This window comes from Nasonia vitripennis, chromosome 2, assembly GCF_009193385.2.
Source record: "Nasonia vitripennis strain AsymCx chromosome 2, Nvit_psr_1.1, whole genome shotgun sequence".
Lineage (NCBI taxonomy): Eukaryota > Metazoa > Arthropoda > Insecta > Hymenoptera > Pteromalidae > Nasonia > Nasonia vitripennis.
This window is the reverse complement of record NC_045758.1, coordinates 11135975-11160913: the sequence shown is the minus strand read 5'-3', so window position 1 is coordinate 11160913 and position 24939 is coordinate 11135975. Positions and strand designations below refer to the sequence as shown.

The 24939-nt window shown below is 43.4% G+C and overlaps 1 protein-coding gene across 5 annotated transcripts; it reads left to right on the top strand.

Annotated features, from left to right (window-relative positions):
• Positions 1–5151: 5151 nt before the first annotated feature.
• Positions 5152–24891, top strand: LOC100123441 (inositol-trisphosphate 3-kinase homolog). 5 transcript variants are annotated; one of them, XM_031922619.2, is made up of 5 exons: positions 5152–5793; positions 22259–22654; positions 23026–23234; positions 23327–23798; positions 24038–24891. In XM_031922619.2, exons 1-5 carry the CDS (start codon positions 5677–5679, stop codon positions 24233–24235), a joined length of 1392 nt encoding a protein of 463 aa, XP_031778479.1. In that variant the 5' UTR covers positions 5152–5676; the 3' UTR covers positions 24236–24891. The 5 variants fall into 5 exon arrangements, with proteins under 5 accessions (XP_031778479.1, XP_031778482.1, XP_031778481.1 ...); XM_031922622.2 differs by lacking the exon at positions 5152–5793 and adding an exon at positions 6972–7495; XM_031922621.1 differs by lacking the exon at positions 5152–5793 and adding an exon at positions 12583–12624.
• The last annotated feature ends 48 nt before the right edge of the window (positions 24892–24939 follow it).

Genomic DNA, 24939 nt, shown 5'->3' with positions numbered 1-24939 from the left:
CAAATCAGTCAATTAAAGTGATAACACAATAAAGATTATTTAAACTTATTCATCAGCTCTTAGCATTTCCAAAAAGAATACATATCAATACCTTTCCATTTGCAGTTCAAAAGTTATTGGAAAATTCTTATCATCCAAAATTGAAAACCACACGTCCCAAAGCTTAAAATACTTTTGAATCTTCTGAATAGCTTCTAAACTGCAAATTGAAAGGTATTGATATGTATTCTTTTTAGAAATGCCAAGAGCTGATAAATAAGTTTAAATAATCTTTATTGTGTTATCACTTTAATTGACTGATTTGAGATTTTTGTCCAAAATCACAGATGACAAGAAAAATGCGAAATTCTTATCTAATGACTGTATCAAATGTAAAAAATTGGAATATTAATAAAATAAAACTTATTCATTAAGCTGGTAATTATCCTAACCTCTTAACCTATCTAAATATAACTTGAATATATTTTCTACAAATTGTTACATGTCCTTTGCATTTCCTAACCTTTTTTCAATATTAATCAATTATATACGTAAATTTATATTTATTAATAAAAGTTCTAACCTCACAATTGTATACACATGACTAGTAAACTGAATTTAAGCAAATGAACTGTAAGGAGCTGTGTATAAGCTTCTATTACAGTAAGCGGTTATTTAGCGGTTTTCTAAGCGGTTCATTAGCGTTATTGGTTAAATAAGCCGTTGCTAAGCCATTGAACTGTTGACATTTCTACCAGGGTGGTAGAAACGTTAACGGTTAATAAGCTAAGTTTTGGGCCACTTAGCTAAATTGTGGTTAACAATTTAAATAAATAAGAATTTAAACATTATAAATGCATAGATATACACATTACTCAAGATAAAACAGAACATTTGCTTGAAATTTGTCAAATGACTTTTACAATCCAGAAATTATAGAAAAATATCTTGCAATCGCGAAAAATCCAAATATTTGTAATAAAACATGCAAACGGTTTAATGCAAGAAAAAAAGGAAAAAACAATTTTTAACTTAAAAATAATACTGTGTTGGTATAATAGACACGCATCACTAAAATATTAGCAACACTTTGCTTTATTTTTTTACATTCAAATTTGATAATAATGGTCAACTAAACTTAACTTTTTAACGTTTTTCACTCGTTAATTTTCTACCAGGGTTGTTTATCTTTTGATTAAAGGCTCTTTTCGAGAAGTCGAGCCTAAAGAGCATCCATTTGTTATATCGGAAAGTATAATAAGCATTCATCAATTTTCGTACTTTAAATTTGGAAGATTTGGTTACAGATTGAGAAATCAGTGTATAACTTTGTATTCTTAGAAAATTATTTGGCAAACAATGATGGAGGACGACGTTTTTTGATGTTCATGAATAAACAGTAATTATTTCTTCTCCATTATATTGAGTTATCATTTTGTACGAACTTCTAAGTATTTACATATCTTATACAATAACAGGAAAAAATGAACAGGTGTTTGTATAATTAATAATCCAGGCAGATCAACCATCTTTATGGAATTTCTTATCTTCGATAACTGAAGTTTCAACACTGGCTGATTTAGAAGTGAAGTGAAATTTTATTTTGCAAATCTCTTGCTTCGCATAAATTGAATACCTTGTGTGTAAAAGTCACACCGTCACATGTTTAAGTATAAGTAACTAGATATATTTTTAACTTTTCATCTTGAAAAAATTTTTCACACTGACGTAATTTATGCACAATGAATTTCGACAGGACGTTCCTCTCAAAAATATGAAGATATAAAAAAAAACCCGGTGGATTATGTTTAAATTATCTACGAAGAAAAATGAACTATATTGAAGTTCGTTTCCTGAAAATAACCCAAATCGTAACTTGTTACAGATAGAATGACGAGACTGGAAACTCGCGAACTGGCGGCTCAAGTACATCGCTTAAAATATTCCCTCGTATCCGCATGTGCTTCCCCATGAAGAGTCACACGGAACTTTCAACACTCGCATAACAGTAAACAAAGTATAGACATATAAACCCGATTTCATAAACGCGAATCATAGAGAAGAAAGCCATGATATATCCAGCGCATATCCAGAATTCCATAACAATTCCAAGCCCAATAGAGCGCAATGACACACATTGCTCAACGCTATTCGCGCATCGCAAGACAATGATACCACTTTACACCGCGACGACGTTGTATAAAGCGCCCGGAGCAATCTATCGATATCCTGACTCACGATGTAAATCGACTGAGTATAACCGGCTGATTCATCGATCGCGGATGTATGTATATACGTGTGTAATTCGCGCGCTCTTTTTTGCGTGTAACGCGCGCGCGAGCGAGAGAGCGAGGATACTCTCATTGTTCGAAAGAGACACGGTCGTATACAAAATACAAGTGTGTGAAGCGATCTTATATGTGTCGGTGTATACGTAAAAAAGAGAGCGGTAAAGAAGCGAGGAATTAAAAGCGCGCGCTCACGTGACCGCGTCGCGTGCGCGACGGGCCCGTATTTGCCAATAAATCGATCGAGTGGATATCACTACCGAACGCCGTATAGCGGGACAAAGATTTATTTTTGCGCGTATTATACTGAACTTTTGAGTCACTATTATTTAATTAATCGCTGAGGGCACGAGGGAGTTGCGATTATCACTGAGTTGAAAGTGACGAGTCGATTCTGAATCATTCGCTAGTGTGTGTGTGTGTGATGTGATTCCGATGAAGAAGGTGCGCGCTTCGTTAAGTGTATTACGCAGCGTGTTTCCTCGCTAAATCGTTATATTATGATAATGACACTTGCGCGCGCGCGTGTGTGCCTTTGTTTTTACTATATATTTTTACGCAGGATACTATATATTTTATCGTGTTTTGTGAATGGCCTTTTCTCCGCATCTTGGACGATAGGAAGTAAAAAACGATTTTCTGTGTGTGCGACTTCTTTCGCGGCGATATATCAAGTCGAGCCGCCGGTCGAGTTCGCGACTAATAGCGTTTACATAATCTGTGTAATTTAGAGATGACTCGTCACACTCCACTGCCAAAACCGTCATCCTTAAAATGTATGTATCCGCGCCGCGCTAGGAGATATGCGATTCTCTTTTATCAGTTGGATAATGCATCGGCACACCTTCTGCCGGTACGAGAGTGCTAAAAATAATGAGAGCTCTAACTCGTGGCAGTTGCAGTAAAATGATTACGAGTTTGCTTAAAAATAAAATGACACGACGAAAAAAATGATAAGCACACATACGGTTGTACGCGTTGTTTAATAAATTTTCCAGCGCAGCGCGAGTTGACTAATTGAGCTGATTAAACGTGTATAATGGAAAAGTAGAGCACAATGATTCTTTGTAACAAAAACATTACGTGTCGAATTAAAGATAATTGGTAATCGTTTTCAAAACTGATTGCGAATGGAAAATATAAACACAGCGCACGAACAGTGTGAACAATAAAAGCATGTAAGTGCAGTTTGCATTATAGTATCGTAAAAAAGCGACGCAGTTAAATTCCTCGTCAGAAAAACTATTTACAGCTCTGTTTTCCCCTTCACCGGCTTGCAAAACTCCTATATATGCATCCTGCCGCAACTATTCGCTATAAGCAAATGCAACGGCCGCACATGCATAAAAAGTATAGCGAGCCTGCATTGTACAGCAGAGAGGAGAGAAACGCCGTTAGACGAGATAAGCATGCGAGGTCTCTCGCGCGCGCATTTCTCCACGACGAATAAGCAAAGGCCTCTTCCACACGCGGTCGGTCACCGAAGCGTCGACGTATTTAGCGTTAAAAAGGATGAAAAAAAACAAGCCAGATCTGACATTGATCTCAATTCCAAGAGGGTGTTAATTGCCGCGGGACGTGCGCAAGTGCGCACTGAAATTTATAGCGTAGGCCAGTGTCAACTCCTACGTCTTTTGTGTCTCTCCGTTGCACAATGATGGGTTATGTGATCCTCGCACGCGCGGTGGTGAATTTGGTTAGGAGGATAGTGCGTAGGCATCACTGCGCGCGTAATCGCGTCAACTAACGGAAGTTATGTGCACTGCCTCCCAGTGCGTTTATTAATTAAATGCGTTTAGCATCACGCATTGATGCGCCTTGGTGGCCGTTTGATGCATCGCAGAGAAAAAAGATCCGCTACGCTACATGGAAATATAGTTGTAGTAGGGCATAGTCCAATATAACATATATCTATAGCAGTAGAACAGTTTTTGACTGGCCTTATTTTAGCAAGTGCCAAAACTGCCTTTTGTTGGGCCTGCTCGGACCGCTTATGTTACATTCTGCATGATTCGCAAGTGTTTAAACGAATCGTAAGGAATTCTGTACTATACAGTCGTTTTAAACATGAACGACCGCATAGAAACAATGTTCATTGATTCGTTGGTCAATCGTTTTGCTACGATACAATTCAATAGCGAGTGACTTTTTACGAAGCCTTCGTTTTTTTTATAAATAATACAGCGAACAGATGGCATTAGCCATTTATTTTTAACTCGATGCCTTAATGAGTGCCTTTCAAAAATTATTCAGTATAGAGGCGCCATTGTGACGTCATCCCGGCTGTTCAAGTGTTCTTCGGCTTGAATATGCTTTCATCGCACTATCTTTTATAGAGGCGTACTCTGCTGCAATCTCTAAGGCAGAGTGCGCGCTTCGAAATGAGAAAAAAATGGGGAAATCTGTGTCGCGAGCGAACAAAATTTCCTCGAGTTCTCGTGTACAAATGAGAAACTTTTCATACTTTTTGATATTTGTGAATATTTATGCCGGCACTTTTCGTTTAGCATAGATAGCTTCAATTGTTGCGTAACGTTTTTTCACCGCTCGCAGTGCATTCCGAAGCGAGCAAGAAAAACTTTCATAAAAGCTGCTTCTTCAATACCTCTCGCCACAGCCGAGCATCGTTGCTCGAAACAATAATCTCTCCTGATCCCCCTTCCGAATATACAATATCTCTTTGAAAAAAAGAGTCTTATCACTCGGAAACCCTGTCACCGGCAATAACACAACCCGCTACATCTGCACACGCGAAGTGTGTGTGTGTATATATATATATGTGTGTGTGTGTGTGTGTGTGTATACACTATAGCCCTCGGTCACGAGAGCATCAAACCCGCGCTTCCCACACTATAACACAAGCGCAGCAGCTCGTGCGCGCACTCTCGGAGTAGTAGGGATACGCGCCGTACGCTCGACCGCCTCGACGCCGCGGAGAGAGAGAGCGCACGAGGCAATAAAAGAAGGTGGGAGCTGGCGGGGACGCCAGTGTACCGTTCGGCCGTCAGCTCGAGGTATCGAAGGAGCGAGTTTCATTCTTGTATATCGCTTCACGCCGGCGCTTTTACACATATATACGAATTCGCGCCCACGCACGCACGCGCGCAGAATACACGAGTGACAATACAATACCGAGCAGCAGCAGGACTATGCACACCGAGACGAGCATAATCAGCAGTGTTATTATTTACCGCAGCAGTGGATGCTACGACGCGCGAGTGTCTTGAAGATTATCATTTCGATATACAGCGATTGTGTTCAAGAGTATAGGGGATATTATATACTACTGTTGCATACCGTTTTTTGAGTATTCAAAGTGTGAGAGCGAAGCTTCTCGCGAAAGGAGAGATAGATCGATAGACAGAGGAAAGAGGATACTGCAACGAGGAAGCGAGACCCTGGAACGATAATGTCTAGCAGCGTGTGCCACGCTCCTTTGCCTGCCAGGATGGAAGCCTTCACCACGAGGATCTGCTTGAGGGCCGTAGACCAGTACGAACGACTTCTCCAGTCGCACTTCAATAAGGTGAGTGTTTTTCTTTTCTCCTATAAGTATACTTGCTTCTTTCGGAGCGTGAGAGGAATTCGAGAGAGGGTGAGAGAGAGAGAGAGAGAGAGAGAGAGAGCCGCCGCGCACTAATTGCTCGAGTGGTCCCATTGTGTGCTAATTGCTCTGGTTTCGGGTAATATTCGTTGATGGCCGATTGTACGCGCGCATATACTTACGAGACTAACGTTACTTTGCGGCTATACGCTTATTCGGAGGCGATGTCGAGAATTTTGAGAAGCTCTTCGGGGCGTGTTTTTTACGCGGTGAACGTGCGTATAGACTAATAATATGCCTATTCATGGGTAGTTTTTGTACACATATCAATATACGTGGCGTAGGTCGGTGTCGCGAGGCACAGTGCGTAATTTATTCGGAATCGCGTGAGACTCGTCGGATATAGGATATCGTGTTTTTCTTCATTTTAGGCTATAGACTTATCGGAGTATCGAATATTAAGTACGTACTTATGGTGGCTCTCCCACTCGCCAGGGCTATATATATATATATATATATATATATATATATATATATATATATATATATATATATATATATATATATATATATATATATATATATATATATATATATATATATATGCAAAGCTACTCGCTGGTCTTATAACACAGTAAGAGTCCTAGGAATTAATTAATAAGTTCAGAATAAAATAAGAAACGTGCATATTTAGATATAATATGAGAAATTGAGGAAAACGAGGCCTACGAAACCAAGTGAATTATTCAAGGGATTTGAGGAAATGCATATTAAGAGGGATAAAAGATCTTTGAGTAAAATCGCACATAATCAGAGGGAGAATTAGAATTCGCGACAATTCGCGCTCTGAAAGCCAAATTACTCCAGCGAAGAGTTATGAAATCCGAGCAATTGTTTTCGCGAGATGAACGCGTTTCAAAGTATTCAAACTCGCCGCGCAGCCAACTAATTGCGCCTGTAACACACTAGACCCTCGAAGCTCTACTTATATCACTGAATACGTAGTATAGCACACGCGTCCGGCGGCGACAGTGTGTATACACACGGCGGGGGCGTGTGCACAGGGCGTCGCGACGCCGCGCCGGTCCTCATCGATTTTCAGAGCCTCCGCCGCCGCTTTTACACACCGATGTTCGCTCTTGTATTATTACTATCAGTTCCTTCTCGCGCCCGCTCGAGTGTACAACGTGGACTGGACCGGTGCATCAGTGACGTGCGCGTCTTTGAGATAAAGACGATTCGAGAGTGACGTAGGGCTTGTTTGATCGCTGCGATAAGCGCTGTGTGTCATTGATATCACTCTCGGTCTTCCTCGTTTCTTCAGAGAACAAACATCCTCCCGAAAGTCCATACTTCCCTCCCGCGTCAAAACACACACGCGAGTGTACCTATATTATACCCGTAGTCCCTTTCTCCCGCACAGCGTGAGTGGAATTTCAAAATCTCGTTCTCCTTTTCGTGTGCGTGTTTCCCATCATCCTCTCTCACGCTTGTCGAGAAAGAGAGAGAAAGAGAACACCTGCACGTGCGTCACAGCGCCGCGAGAAAGTTGTATTAACGATGATGGCGCGAGAGAGGAGGCGAGTTTAATAGCCAGCACAGAGGAACTATAAACGCGGCGTGGGATCGTGTGTCTGTGTACGCGTGGAGAGGGGCTCAGATGGTCGCTGACTTTTTACGAGAGGTGACGACGTTGCCTTGTGTTCTGTTTTTCGTTTTTGCTTGCTGCTTATATACGTTAGAAATTAAATGCGTGCATGCTTCGTTTTATATCTTTCCTACATTCATATCATACGCTGAGCACCTTCCTCTTGAATCATCTATATCGATATGCGAGGGTATAGTGTGTATGTGTGTGTGTGTATATATATATATATATATATAGATATAGATATATAGATATAGATTTTCCTGGCCAATGGCGACTACACACCCGTTGGTTCTTCCGCTACGATACGGACTTTGATAAAGCCGCGAGGTGTGTGTTATTGCGGCGCTTTCTGTTCGCGAACGTAAATATATATAATACTTTTCCGCTTTTTAACCATCTACAGAATAAGCTCTCGGAACGGACGCTATTCGTCGCGTTATCGCCGAGGCTGTTTTGTTTTTTTTCTTCTTCTTCTCTTCTGGCGAAACGTTAACAGCGTGAGTCGCGCTTATCGCTCGCGAGCGATACAGTCGGTTATTATGTACGAGAGATAAGCTCGAAAGAGACAAATTCTACTCTGAAATCCCGCGACAGAAGCACATACAGTGACGATACACGTAGACTTTCGAATTTCGAAAATTAACGCGAGCTTTTACAAGCTAACGATATACACTGCATGAACCGTAAAAGTATAACATTATGTACATCATGGGGCGAATAAAAGTTCAACAAGCGTGTAAACGCCGGCGCAGATAAATGGTATAAAAGACGACTTAACGAGACGAGTAAATTACTTTTAAGGGGCATCCGCCGAATAAAAAACGTTTGAGCTTTCAATTCCAGCGAAGCTATATACGCCTGCAGCATCATCACACAGCACATGCAGTTGTATTGCCGACGGCGAGGGTAGATGCGCGCTCCAATTCCCCGCTCCTTCGATACTATAAACTCGTTTGAGCGGAATTAAACGCAGCGTGTCGTGTGCTGGCGAAAATAGACTCGCCGGCCTTTGAATACTGATCGTGAATCGTATATGCCTCTTTTCAATTTAAATTTTCTTTCCTTTAGGTATAGGTACCTATACCTACTACTATGTATGCTGTCGGCTGCAATAAAAGCAATTTCTCTCCGAGTCTTTTTGCTCGGTGTGCGATTATCATGAAATTGAATTTCAAGATCGCGCGAAAAAAGCCGCGCTTCCCACCGACATACGCTGTATACTTAACTTCGAACGCGAAGAAAAAAAACCGTGGTAATAGATGCGTGTGTGTATGTATATTAGAGTAGAAGTGCGGCCGATGACGCAAAGTGCAGCAAAACATCCGTTGCGCATTCGCTTTATCAATGGCGAATTGGGGCACTGCACGCGACGTGTACATAGAGCTTCTTCATTTGCAGCCATTAATAAAACTCTCTGCACTACTTGCGGACTTCTTCGTACCAATGACCGTATAATTGAAACGCTGACGCGTGTTATATTTAGATCCATATACTTGTATATTCGCTTATACAATAATATGCGATCTTCGCGTTTGTCCTTGCCGAGTTATTTCTGTGTGCACGCAACTAGAAATTGATAAGGAAACGCCCCGCCGATTAAAAATTCAGCTCTGCTTATTAGAGTGCCCGCGACGGGACATCCGGCGAAACAAGACCGGCCTCTTGTTTTCGGCGCGTTATTATATTATCGCAATATGCTGACGACCCGCAACGTTAGAACGACCTAGCCCAAGGACCACCGAACACTGCACTGTCGATGACTGGTCATAAGATATAATTTACGATCGGGTATAGCAAAAAGGAACGCGGTATTTTTGGGAATACGTGTATTCTTTTCGGGACGCGATCATCGACGGCTTAAAATTCAAGCGGGGTGAAAAAATTTAAAGGCCGTACGTGCGCGTATACAGCACACAAGTATAGAGATCTATTATTGAAAAACGATCGACCGTCGATGTATATTCGAAACTGTACTCCGATCCGGTATGTAGTGTTCTATTAATATATCGATCGCAGGCGGATATAATAGCACCGATAAATATTTATGAGCAGGACACGAAATCCAATTATCCACGACGCACATTATACATACTTTCCCAAAGTCTTGACGCCAAACACTAAAAATAAAACCGCACGCAGTAGGCATACATTCTTGTGCCGCTTTCAAAAAGGCCAAATCCGCGTTAGACCGTAACGTATAGCGAGGCCTATACACACGCGTACTATATATGTATATCGATGAGAGAGAAGACCTACGTGCTTTCTTGCTCGTCTCTACGCGGCGCGAAATAAAGGGGGGAAGGCGCGCCGGATGATTTTCTTTTTGCGCGCCACAGCAGCAGCAGTATATCCGGTGGCGCGCAACATCCGGCGACGACTGGAACATAATGTATACGGCGATTCCTTTTGGACTCACCGTTCACGCTAGGAGAGGACTCTGTAATATGACGCGTATTATATTATATAGCTATAGCTGTACGAGGAAATGGTGTGAGAGAAATCCTGATGCCGCTTCCGGCACTGCTGCCTCTTCCGAAGACGAGTCTTTTTCCTCTAAAGTACATAGTAATGTAATGCCGATCGAGATCATACACTATACGTGGTGTACTCAGCTCCTGCAGTCATTGAACTCTATCGAGCGAGCGAGCGAGCGAGAGAGAGAGAGAGAGAGAGAGAGAGAGAGAGAGAGAGAGAGAGGCATGTGTATATAGGCAGCATTGCTACGTCAGAGTGGCACAGGATCTCGCGTACGCACATCATTTGCAATCAATGAAACATTCAGCGAACGCACGCGCATGCATCTGTGGACATTTTGCCTATTTAGGAGCAACGCGAATACGCAAACGAGACGTTTTTAGAACCTCGATTTATTTATACGCCAGCTTTTTGTCTCTCGCGCGTCGATGAATAAATCGCGGGGACGATTCGATCACACAAGTATGATATGTACAATAGTCGTATCTCTTTGACACAATGAATTTTATTGACCCAGAAGAATGAGGCGAGATATTGCATCGTAAATTATACATTTTCTCCGCTATTTTTCAGGCGTTTTTCCTGCTCTCCGAATGCAGCGAGCAAATTTATATACTTCGCGCGATTTTTTTTCCTCGACGACACACGCCGCGCGCAGCTCTCTGGGTTAATCATTCAGCGAGCGTGCGACGTTTAAAAGTGCATTAAACTGGGATTCGGAGCAAAGAAAGCCGTTCCCATGGTGTGCTCTGTGAGACACGTGCGACGCGAGATAAGGCTTCAGTCACGTTTTTTTCCTCCAACGGGAATAAAGAGTATGGTTATGTATTATGATTATGTACACTTCATCTTATCTAATACAGCATCTGTATTACTCTAAACGTTTCAAAAATTAATACATCATTCGGTATTCGCGTGTACGTGCGGGCCATATAACGTCGCCGGATTTAAATGAAAAGCCGTCTCTTTAATTAAAGAGACCAGACGCGCATAAACGCTGCGCGAGGATAGACTTTCGCGAGGACGAATTTTATCGCGGAGAGACGCGACGCTAGAGAGAAAAATGACGGATACTTGCAGAAGAGGGAGAGTCTCAAAGTTCGCTTTCGTAACGCGACGGCGACAATATACGTAACGTCGCGCTGAATTTTTGCAGTCGCGAGCGAGCACTGACGTGCGTATCACACACACACACACATATATATATATATATATATATATATATATATATATATATATATATATATGTGTGTGTGTGTGTGTGTGTGTGTGTGTGTGCGATTGTTCGAAAGCAAATATGCATATGGGGAAACCGCGACATTTCGTCATTTTAATCACAATATACCTGCGGCTAAAACCTGACTTATTTCCTTTTTCTCCAGACTCGTGTACGTGGCGCCTAAATGTTTCCTTTCTTTTTTTTCTCTCTCTCCGCTATGAGATACATGCGGAATTCCGATAAGCGTGTACACGCCGAGACTACTTTTTTTAGAATTACGATTTTTATGCAATCCTTATCGCGTGCATTTCAAAACTTATTATACGGCAAGAATTTTACGATTGCTATACCATCTTACCCACTCGGAGGAATATTTCGTTCGCCGTGTGTGACGCGCAAGAAACGAGTATTGTAACAATGCCGTATACAAATTTGGTGTACAGATTTTTATTTTCCTCGTGATTGATAATGTGTATCACGACTTTTCTGAACAGATGACGCGTGCGGGACGAGACAACAAAAGAGCGAATGCAATTACCGAACGAATTTCAAAGATTACCTACGCTCGCTCTCAGCCATAAGATGTAGCGTCAAGTCGTAAATAATAAGTTTTGCAAAAAACAAAAAAAATTTGGACTGGCCTATTCTACTTGTCATGTACTTTCCGTCTGTCGCGTGCGTGCGCCATCAATTTTACCTGCAGGAATTCGCGTATAGTGTACACACCGTTATCTTTACCATACTAAAAGTCAGCGGCGATCAATCGATTCACGCCATCAAAACTTTTTCTTCCATACGCACGTACATAAACATGCAAGCTTCAATTTTTTCGCTGCTCCTATATATGCAATGAGTCACACACTCGCGCAGCTATTATTTGCAGCTTCGGTGTAAATCAGCAAACTGGCTGCGCATACATATACGTATACACTCGATTCATTTATACCGACTCTTTATATATACCATACACAAAGCGACGTTAATTATTTCGCGACATTGAAATCCCTCTTCAAGCGCGAGAAACCCGTTCGCGCGATGGCAGCTCCTCTCGACGACCATAAAGCAAGATATCGCAAAACGCATCCGTTAACTCTTGCGCGCGCGCAGAGAGTCAACAGCCGCGCAACCTTTTCCAAACGCCGATAATCAGCGCGTGTCGGTGTGTAAAAAAAAAGAGTCGTATAAAACAATCGCGCACTTGCGAATTCGATAACAGCGCACCCTCGAAAGGAGCAATGACAATAAAAAAAGCTCGCGGATTCTCCTCGAAATAAAGCCGTCATCGTTGCAGAGAGCACGAGACCGTTCCTCTCTCAGCTGCGCAGAGATCCTCGTACGACGAATATAGCTCTCACTCGCGCTCGCTCGCGCGCGCGCGAAGTCGAACATCACCTACTTTTCGAAGTCGGAGAGCGAGAGAGACAGCGTTGCTGCATAGGAAATGACGTCGGTGGTGACACACTTTGAGGTGAGCGGCTGCTATAACCGCCAGAGGCGAGGCGAACCTGTTAACTCGTTCTCGTGTTAGCTATGTATACATGTGTGCAAGCGCGAGAAAGAGAAGGCATTATGAATTCCGAGGAGAGCGGCGATCATAGCTCTCTCGGTCGCGCCTTTTCATTCATGTTTATAATACGCGGATAGGCTTATAGATTCGCGCCATTGATTATGCTAATTGGAGTATGGATAATGTGGTGGGGAAGAAGCGACTTTTTTAACCCAGCGGTTGTTTTTTTGCGCCTCGACATAACGAGTCTTTACATTGTGTCAGGACGACGCGAAGTCTAGTTGTGTTACATAGGTACCACGTAGGTTCGAATGTTTTCGATTCGATTGCGTATATAGTTGAGGAAGACTAAGTTGCGATGTCATGCATTAAACAAAAAGCTTTACATAAATAAGTAGTGGAAACGCACGTGGCGGCTGCTGCTGCCGCTTGCGCAACTTGCCAACTTTTTCGCTTCCTACATTTTCTTTCACTGCGAGAGCGCGCGCGAAAAATCCTGCTGCAGCAAAATATCAATTAGTTTCCTCATCGCGGTAGACTTTGCATTCGTATTCAGTTTATGTATAAATCTCGAGATGTGAAAACACCACTCGTAAGTACTCGCGCAGAATCGTACAGAAATCCAAGGTCTACACATCTCAATGAGAGAAAAAAACTTGAAATATGAAAAAAAATTCAGATCCACCTAAATTTTCGTGACGATCCTCCTCGAAAACTACAACACTCGCATATAAAATCGCGGAGGAAAAAACGCGCCGCTGCAATTATTAAACACGTGAGAAAGATCCAGCTGGAGATTATTGCTGCGCAGCTCTAGGTATATTTCTGACTCCGATATGATAATGTATAACTGGTTCAACGAAAATCGGCTCCGGTATAAAGTATTAGCCGAACGGGTGGTCGCGAAAGGAGCGTCTCTCCCTCTGTGTATGTATAGTGTATACACACGCACACTCTCTCCCTCCCTCTCTCTCTCTCTCTCTCTCTCTCTCTCTCTCTCTCTCTCTCTCTCTTTCTCCCTCTCTCTCGCGCGCGCGCCAAAAGAAGCAAAAAGGAAGACAGCAGCAACGAGTCCGCGCACACAAGGACGGTTTCTTTTTGTAGTCGAAAACTAGTTTCGAAGCCAGGCTGATCGCCTCGAGAGCCTCTTGAGAATCTCGAATAGATTGTAATATTAACGGATGTAATCCGCACACGGAGAGCAATAAGTATTGCGCGGACTATTTTTACTCTCGCGAAAGGCTGCATCGTGTGTATTATTGGCGCGAAGACTCTCGCACATCGTCCGTTTGATTATAAAGTTATACACACGCGTTCGCGCACCAGCGATAAGGGTACTTTCGAGTCAGCATTTCCTATATGTCGTGACTTTTCAATTTCTATCAGTTTCATAAGTTTCTTAATAATTATACATGTACGTACACACGCGCAGAAACACATTAACCTCCGGAGAGTTTCCTCCAAACACCCGCTTTCTCCTACGTCAATTGAGAATTCCGCCAACAGCAGCACCTGCAGCCAACGACACCTCTCTGCGTCAGTCGAAAAGTCGTCGCAATATTGTGAAACTGAAAAAAGTCCGTCTAAAGAGAGAAGCAAAATAAAAACACGCGCTTGGCGCCGTTCCCAAGCCGCTGACCCGTGAGACCCGCGTGTGATTAATGCATAGCGTATATAGGAAGACAAAAAAAATGCGAACTATCGGTGCAAGAGCACTCGAAGCCTCATATATCCGCATACGATAAGGGTGTATATGTTGTACATTGTACGAGTTTTCCGCCCGATCATCAATGAATCGCGCGATGCATCGGCTTTATGCAATTCCGAGAAGCGGATCTTGAACTTGGCATCGCATGTGTGCGTGTGTTACGTGAACTAGCATGTTTATTTATGAATAGTAATCGCGCTGATGGATAATCTTTATTTAACACACGTACACCGCTTCCGACTGGTAGTTATTTCTTCTTTTCTTTTTCGCTTATCGTGTTCGCGAAAAGCAATCGATTCGACGCGTTGGACACTAAATCCTACTCGTTTTACTAATTGCCCACGCGCGCGGGTGTACTTCTTTCGCGTCGTACACACGGCAATGATGGTCGGGAACGAAAATAGCGCAGAGTCGCTCGACTGGAATTTTACTAAATGAACCACTTAACAATTGAGAATTACCATATATAAACGAGCGCACGAGACCACCGCCACGTGCGCGTCGGCGTTCGCATCGTAAATCGGCGCTTTTCTTTATTGATGCGCGCTTTTTCTGATCACTCGCTTCTTATCGATTAATCATCGCGGAAAATCATCCGAGTTATTGGCATACGTGGCAAAAAAGCTGAGGAGCTTGCGGCACTGATTACGGATTGTTGTTATAAGCGCGCGCGCGATGGTCGAAAAAAGGATAGTGTATAATATAGTTTCGTTGCCACACGTGTGCACGACATTGTTGTTTATGTGTACTACGTGGTGATTATGACACCGCAGTGTATTTGCATATCCGACGCTCTCGATGATACGATTAAACGTAACTCGATCGCGAGAGTATTTACATAAACGACGTATCTATGCATCAATTCCAGATAGTGACGAGGTTGTCGCAAAAAGAGCGCTCGATTCAGGCCTTTTTTGCTCATAGTTTCGCTACACATGCATCTCAAAGCAACCAATAAATGAGGCTCGCGAATGCAACACCCGCACGTTTAATTAGGATCTCAATGTCCTTATGACACTCGCGTCATGTGCAGCGCATATGAATAATCGATGAAAAGGGTCTCTCTCTCTCTCTCTCTCTCTCTCTCTCTCTCTCTCTCTCTCTCTCTCTCTCTCTACATTTACATCTAATATGTGTAGACGATGACTCGACGAATTTTACCGGTTAACATTCACACATCGATGTGTCGAATTGAAAATCAATCGCGCGGCGCAAACAAGCGGATGAAAAACCGGCGCCAGCACGCAACATAAGGCCCGACTATAGATCTGCCGCAATTATCGTTGACTTGAAAACACTGAACGACGACAAAAGACACTGTAGCACGTGGTCGAGAACGTGCTGCAGACGGATCTGATGAAATCGGTCCGCCCGCGCTCTCGACCTATTGTCGTGTATTAATCAGCCGAACGCGTGTGTAAGGAGCTTTCTGTGTCTTCGTCTTCAGCTAAATGAGCTTAACTGCAGTCGTGGGGGATACGCAGCTGCGAGTGAACGCGGTATTAATAGAATTAGTAGTGTGTTTACTTCGATGTTTCAAGAGTAGTAATTCATGTTTTACGATGGTTTGAGAGGAAAAGAAAGCTTTTTCTATTTATAACTCGCGGCAAAGGTGTGCGTGTATTGTTATACAAGACTGCGTTTTTCAGATATGCGTGCATTCCTCGACTCGTGATTCACGAGAGCGTATCATCTCCGCGCGAGCCTCCTAAAATTTAAATTATGCGACGCGTCACACGCGAAACAAATGTTTTTGCGACAAGCGCGCGATTTTCAATATCGCGAATCGAGTCTTATTATTCTATACACGCGCTTATAACGGCTCTCAAAATATCGTATTTTTCCTTCGCAAAGTTAAAACAACTTCCCGTGTATAGTGGTAGATATGACTTTGGCAGCGATAATAATAATATTTTCACAGTATAAGCACTCTTCATTCGGTTTCTCTCGACTCCTGTGCATCATTTCTTTCCACCTTCGACAGCTGCATGCGAAAATTTCCTTTCCACAAACAGCTGATGCACACATTCCACAGCGACTCGTTCATCTTTAAATATTTTCACGACTTTGAATTCGTTAAAGCGAGGGTATGTATAGAGAATGAGAGAGGGAAGAAGAAGCCGGCTTCGAGTTCAAAAAACCTTAAATATTCCCCAGCTGGCGGTTATTCAATCAAACCAGATCTTCCGCGTCGTCATTTTGCAATAATGAATCCAGTCTAGCATATATGCACCGCGTCGTATCCGCTCGTCGCGCATTGAATTCCGCGCCGAAATAATCGCGTGCATTAGACGACCAGCAGACGTACAATCGTCGTCATTATCATCCGAGCCAGAGAGCGCATTACTTTTGCTAATGCCATCGTCGTGGGGGCCTGTTCCCGTTTCTTAAGTTTTCCGGCTTTCGCGCGGGCTCATGGGAAATTCAAATCGCCCGCCGCAAGCGCGCACATGCAAATTTATCGTCAGCGCACGTGTCAGGCCGCGTCTATTATCTGTTTTTATCTATTGCGGGGATATTCAGTATACGATAATCCGATGACTTTTTCTCCGTGTCTTGAGGTAGGCGTGTGCGCATATATAAGCGAGGCCAGCTCCTTTTTGGATCAATATCTTTCATTGTTTCCGCGTGCAGTAGAGAGCGACGATTCGCTTGAGAATTTTCATTGTGACGCGAAAGCCTGCATCAGACGATCACACGTACTAATTTGAAATTCCTTTTTCGAGGCATCGTTATCATAATCTACCCTGTGTGTGCTTTTATGCTCTTGACTCCTCCTCCTCAATGCCGCACGATCGTGCTGAAAAATTTCGAGATAATTCTCATTCATAAAATAAAACAAATGCAAATTGCTACATTCCAATTCGAACACCTGCAGCTACTGTGCGCAAAGGCGCGGCAATGATAATCGCGCCTCGATTAAGAGAGCCGCGCTGAATATATACTATACGGCTCTCTCGGACAATCGGCATAAATATAAAGCGCTGGAACACCTCTCCCGTCGCGGCGAATAAATTATATCACTCGTGCGTTCTAGCTGCGCTGCGCTTCGTCGCCTTAAAAAGGCGCGCGGTCTGTTGTGCACATATAGTATACGTGGGTATCTATACGCGTAGAATATCAAATTCGATTTCCTCCTCGACGCGGACGAGCACAAGAGAGAGAGAGAGAGAGAGAGAGAGAGAGAGAGAGACGCGATCGGCAACGCGTCACGTCGCATTGTGCGATGCGACACGGCGCTACGCACGCGTTGCGCGCGAGATACATGTGAAAAGTCGAGTTTTTATTGAAGTGCGCGAAATTTTTGTTTATTATCCTATAGGCACGATGTCAGCGTCTTTGGTGCAATTAATCGGTGAAAATTCAGGTAAACGATACTTGACTCGCGTCACAACAAGTGCGTAGTGTATTGCTGTTATACGAACCGCCGCAGCGATGTGCCAATATTATCCAAGCAAATTTCAAACGTGAAAAAAATTACGAGCAATTAACGCCTGCATCGCCTATCGTATGTGTCAATATTTGCAAACTAAACATTATTACATAATTATTCCGCTCTCTCGATATCAAATATTTTCTCTATTAATTACCTTCCGTCCCCGGAACACACTTGTACAGCATTTTCCCAGACTCCGCCGCTGGTAGAGAAAAAAGTGAAACTCCATGGTGCGGATCGCTATCGCGTTCTGATGTCTTATCTCTTGCAAAGATCGTGAGAGGCTCTCGCATTTTTCGAGGTGTCTTGAAAGCGCGAGAAGTTATACACTTTAAAAGGCAATCAGCGGCGTTTTTAATCACAGCTCTTTGTCGCTGCGACTGTTCGAGTCAATTAATTTTCGAGCTCTAATTAGATAACTTCCAATTTGCTGCGCGATAGCCTTACGAGAAAAAATAATAATTCCTCTCGTCCTACCCTATCGTTATTCCTTGTCTCCAACCTTGTCCAGCGTCTCTTATCAGCTTCCGGACGTACGCATCATCATCGCGTTATACACACATTCGTTTCACGAACACACACAGACACATAGAACACGCGCGGAGGGAGAGAGAAAAAGGCAGAAACAACAGAGACAACGAATCGGAAGCCTCGTCGCTGCTGCTGCTGCTGCTTTTTATCGAATCGCGCGCGCATTGACGCACGCGGCTCGAATTCCTCTGCACTCTCCTTTTCTCACCCCTTGTCTCTGCATCTCGGATTTTTGCGCCGCAGAGCTGTTGAAGTTTCGTTCGGCGATGTTTTTATTTCGCTCGCGAGTGAGGTTCTTGTTAAGGACGAAATTGAGTGTGCGAGGGACATAGACTTTTTGTTCAGTGATCATGTATTGTGTATAATCGAATTCAGGATGTGTGAGATCGCGCTACTGCAGTTGTATCGGATGGTGAGCTTTCATAAGAAAAAGCGCAGAACGGACGAGGTAAATATTCCACTTCCACGGAAGCCAGACGATAAATGTATGGAATATAATGAAAGGAAAAGTCACTGCTTTATATTTAATACATACATATATAAGTGTTATTGTATTAGATAAGCTTTTCTGCGAGACTCACTGATAATCTCGGGAGGAAATAATTAATTCTAACGAAAAATAACTTTTACTGCGCTGTTAAAATCGCTACGCGATGTGTTTCGCGACTACTCCGAACTGATAAAAGTCCGATCCTATTTTTGTAAAATGTCATGCGAAAACTTGTTCAACTGATTTCTTTATGTATTATGTGTTCAGGGCAATTTATATCACGACGATTGTGCGTGTACGCCGAAAATTTATAGAAGTGATCTCAGCTCTTGTGTTCGAGAGTAGTATATATATTTTTAACCATATTCCGTTAAACCTATACTCTGCCTCTCTCTCTCTCTCTCTCTCTCTCTCTCTCTCTCTCTCTCTCTCTCTCTCCTCTTTTATCTTCGTCCCACTATAATTAAATTACACTTCGACTAACGCGCGTGCGTCTGATAAACGACTCTAGAAGAGTCCGAATAACGAGCTTTCGTAGGAGAAGCACATCAACGTATAATTAGCCTCGTTTCCATCATTAACGAAAATACGTCTCTTCCTATAATGCAAATCGCTTGTATATACATAAGAGCAAGTGTGCGCTTGTAAAAAAAATTATAAATTCATCCTCGGCAGCAGCAGCAGCGTGTAATTTGCCGTGTCCTGCCGTGAAAAAAAGTCGATTCGGCCTCATCCAGACTCGCGAGATTGAATGTAATTAATTGAATGAAGGAGCTACGCCCCCGAAACATCGTATCAGACACACAGATATACACACACGTGCGTGCAGAGAAGGTCGACCACCGGCGGCGTCGAAAATCCTCGCGGAAGTACATATATATAATACCGATCATCGCTTCCGGTGTGTCCCATCGACGCATTCTTAATTAGCGAAAATCACTTTTTTCGCGCGCCGTCATTGAGAATTATATATGTCCGAATTTATTTCCGCTCTCGGATAATAATAATATACATATATGTACCAGCGCAGTGTGATCGCCGTTTAATTTATTTTCACGCGCCACGGGATCAGCCTGGTGTAAATTTCGCGCGGAGGAGCTTTTGGGAAAGCCGATCGAGAATAGGCTTTGCGAGAAAAGCTCGCCCGCGCACATTAGGCCTTTTATTATTTTTCAGGGAGAGCGCGTGCGCGAGTTCGAGGGAAAAATAAAACGTTTAATCGCTCTCTTCCGCGAAAGACAAACGATCCTGTTATTTTTTCGTGAATCTGCGCTCGCCAGTTAGAGGCTTTAACGAATCGTACGCGTGGACTAATTATAGAAGCGCTTAGTTGTCGCTCGTTCGGGGCAAGAGGAGCGTACGATAAAGAGGTTAATTTATCTACTCTCGAGACCGTCGCGCGTAAATATAAAAAGGTTGAAATATACGCTCTTCTTTTCTTTTTAGAAGCATATAACACAGAGACGCGCACGTTTATTTCGGAATCGCTTTTATTCTATATTATAGAGACTGATCGTTCGTTGAGAAATATGCAAAACGCAATTGACGAAAGGTGTGCGCGCGAGCAGAGCGTCGTAGGAAATCGGCAAAGCTCTCATATCCGCTTCCGACGATTCCTGATAGAAATTTACGGCTGCCAAGTGCTACATTCGGCTAATTTCCGAGTGTTCATACGGCTGCAGCAAATTTTCGCATAACTCGAGATAACGAGCTTACAGCTGCGTTGAGTAACGCTGATTTATACATCGCATCGAGTCTATACTTGGCAAATACGCACGCGATAAAGTATATAAAGTTATACAGAGCTACAGATCAGGCCATACTTGTTATCACACACTGTACTCTCGCAGCCTTAAACTGACTTGACGACTCTCTACGGATCGTAGTGTTTGTTTACATATTGAGTTAGCGCACATATCATCGGCTGTGCGCGTTTTGTATTTGCGCTGCAGCTCCTCTCTCGGCATCAGCACACTCGCATGCACACGACGATCTTATATACAGCCTTAAGCGAACCATATAATGGCGATTACGTGCGCACGCCCGAACGAATACCTAATGGCTCTTACATGCGTATTTCGCACGAGAAGATGTGACGCGCTAGCTGTCGCTATTTTTTTGTATTCGATCGGTAAATGAAGGACTGCGCGTTGTTTGCGAAAAACGTGGCGTTAAGAAATTCGCCAACCAGTATAGGCCACGACAAGAAAAGCGGTGAACAATTCCAATGGATTCTGCATAAGCAACGAGCGTAAAATTTCATTGCGCTGACATTACATAAAAAAGAAAAAAACACATGACGTTTTTGATGACAGTACGAGAAAAAACCGCGCCTCTGGTGTGTTTACCTTGATTAGCCCGGGGCCGTATAAGAGAGACGTGCGAAACTCTCCTGTGCGGCTATCGTCTTCCTCCGAAGTGACGAGATATCAGGCAGTGTCCGCGTCGGCGATTCGTGCAGCTCGTTAAGTCAAAGTCGAAAATCTCTTATTGCGCCAGAACATTCGGTCCATCACCTAAAAACGATATGCTCGAATAGATGCGGTATACTATACGCGTTTAGCGACTAATCTCTCAATTTTCGACACGACTCTGACGTCATATGGCCTGTCAAAATATGCACACGTCGTATACTTGATAAAAGTTTCTCTTGGGTTATGTATGTCGAGTTTTGGAATCGTTTGATAAAAGAGCGCGTGGAGAGGGCTCGAGTCTTTTTCCGTACCTTAGATACAGATGGATTGGTCACTTACTCCGGCTGGTCGGTTGTTACTATACGGGTGATAAGGATGATACTCGCGTTTTGCAATTGCTGATAGTACCGGACAGATAGTTAAGCTCCGACGACATTTTACCTAATTGCTTTTCAAATATAGTCTCCGTCGTTACAACACTCAGTTTTACTATACTTTCTACTTTTGAAATCCATTTTTTTTCGAATATAAATCTCAACATCCGAAAAAACGTGAACCTCCGTGCAAACGCCTTATTTTATACGTGTCCGGCGCTGAGAGATAAAAGTCAGCGATGTGCGTGTACACGAGCATAAATATATCCAATTCTTCCACGAAAACATCACACACATCGCTCGGCCGTAAAGATCTGGCGCTCATCCGTAAACCATCACAGCAGATCGACGCATAATAACTCTCGCGAAAAGCATGAGCCATCGTCGCGTAGTTCCTCGAGGCACGTATCATGCACGTTTTACGTCAACGTAATTCGTTGAACTATAAAGACGACACGTATGCGTGCTACAGGCCCTTTAGCGCGAGATTTGCAACTTTCGCGGTTGATTGTTGCTCTCTGCTACACACTCTGTTTTATAACGAGCAAATTTTCTCTTCCAATATGGAGCAGCAATGAAAACTAGCCTGCAAAAATCGAATGAATGAATAGTAATAAATCGCAATTTTTCATCTGATTATAGCCGTCAAGCGGTAAGGAGACATCGGCGCGACTTTCCCGAGACTCGCCAACGGCGAAGGAACAGCGTCGGCTCAAGGACGCTGCGTCGACCTACTCCGCGGTCAGCGCTTTCCGTCAGTGGAGGCGTAACAACAACAACAACAGCAGCACCAACAACAACAATGTCTCCACCGCAACCGTACGAACGACGAGCTCGCCCGCTGCTTTGGGAGTCGCCGCGACGACGACGGCGACGACGACCACGAACACCGGTTCCAGGACGACGGCCAGTCTAACGAATGGCTCAGCTTGGCCTCCTGGTGACAGGGCTACCCTCAAAAAACTCGAACAGTTCCCTCTCGTCCTCTCCGATGCGACCATGCCCGAGGAGGACCTGTCCCTCAAGTTCCTCGCACTGGTGAGTTTCAGTGCAGCAATTATTGCACAATTGAACGTTTTCTAAATTACGCAATTTGCGCGCTCCAAAATTAATTATATACACGGCCAGCAAAAAGCCGTAGCCTGCGTCATTAGTGTATCAATATTCATCGTTCGCGCACGCTTGGATATGTATATACAGAACGAGTTTTAACGGTTACTAATTGATTTTTTCTCCCTTCCGAGAGATTTTTCGCCTTCCGCGTTTCTATAATTAAAACACCGCACGCGTCTCTTTCACGAACCGAATGGGCCGTAAATTGATTACAAAGCGATTCGTTGCTGGATTTATGTACTTTTGCCGCGTCAATAAACCAAAGACTTGATCGTTCTTTTTCTTCTCTTGCGCAGAACGCACTGGACTTGACGGCACCGGCCAGCGACGTGCTGCTGAAGAACAGACTGAAATCATGGTTCCAACTTTCGGGGCATCCCGATGGCTTCGCGCCCGCAGGTCCCGGAACCGTCTGGAAGCGAAGAACCGGCGGATCCGAGAACACCGAGCGCATGGTGTACGAAGCTCTCAGCAAGGACGCAGCCATGAAGGACTGCATACCGAGGTAATTGTCGAAACTGATATACTCGAAATCGATAAAAAAAAAATGTAAAAGCTCGACATCGAATGTAAACGATCGATTTTCGTCGATTTCAGGTACTACCGCGAAGTTGAGTACCGAGGCGACACCTTCATCGAGCTGCAGGACCTGCTTTTCGGGTTTAACGAGCCCCACGTCATGGACATCAAGCTCGGCACACGAACCTTCCTCGAGTCCGAAGTGTCCAAGACCACGGCTCGACCCGATCTCTACCAGAAGATGATCGCCGTCGACCCGACCGCTCCCACCGACGAGGAACACGAGCAACGCGCCGTTACGAAGCTTCGTTACATGCAGTTTCGCGAGCAACAGTCCTCCACATGCAGCCACGGCTTCCGGATCGAGGCGATGAAGCTGCCTGGTGGACCGCCGATCACCGACTTGAAGACCGTCAAGTCGCACGATCAGGTCCTCGAGACCATGAGGCTCTTCCTGTCCGGCCGACAAGAGACCAGAAGGAAACTTCTCGAGAGGCTCCGCGAGCTCAGGAACAGGATAGAGAAGAGCGAGTACTTCCTCACGCACGAGGTGTGTATTATATTGTTGATCGATTATCTTCTTCTCGTTCGATCGCTTATAATATGATGACGCAACACCTATATCTATTCTCCGATTGCGCAACAACTAAGAAACAGCGAGTAGTATTATTTGATGATTGATGACGGTGTCTAAAATCGACATCCATCAATCTCGAGTATGTCATCGATGATTCATGCGCAGCATATACACGTTCTGTCTATTACATCGATCTGTTCTTCTGATTCCAGGTGATTGGTAGCAGTATTTTTATGATCTACGACAACGAGAAGGTCGGCGTTTGGCTGATTGACTTCGCAAAGACGTATGAGGTACCAGAAGGCTGCAAGCTCACGCATCGCCGTGAGTGGCAGCAGGGCAACCACGAGGAGGGCTTCCTCTTCGGCCTTGACAACCTCATTTCCACTCTCGAAGAGATCGACTGTTGATCAAGCAGCACATACATACACACACACACAGACTACGTGTCGCCCGATTTTATTAAGCGATTCTCTTGTACAGTAGTATAGAAGCAAGCTTGGACTGACCTATTTTTAAGATCTTATTTATTTTGTACATATACATAGTAAACATAATGCTGTACGCGAGCGAGTGTGTACAGATGAATCGAGAAAAACTCTGGTCTGATGATTGTCTCAATACTTAAATTCTATTTGATCGTCTTCTGCTTTATGGCGCTCCTATAAGTATGTTTATGTACTTAGGCGATACATTGAAATATTCTAAATCTATAGAAAAGTCTGAATATTTAAACTACGCGCGTTAATATACATTCTTACTATCGTTTAGCGAGAGGCGAGAGCTTGCTTGCTTGCGAATTGTATGTAAATGTCATTTTGTACGACTTTAATGTACATGTATACATATTTAACGATTTCAAAACGATGTACAAATTATTACTGTTGTATAATATATAACTCGAATGTTCGATGATAAAAAGTATTTGTTTAACGTTTAATCTTAGCGATTAGTGATCCTCGTGATTCGATTTGCTATATTTTTGTACAAATGATCATGCAATTTGATAACAAGTATATCATACGAAATATTCAATGAAATAAATGAAAATTGCGTTATAATATAATTACGTACCACATTGATTTGTCTATACGGACAGAAAGCCCTACCGTAA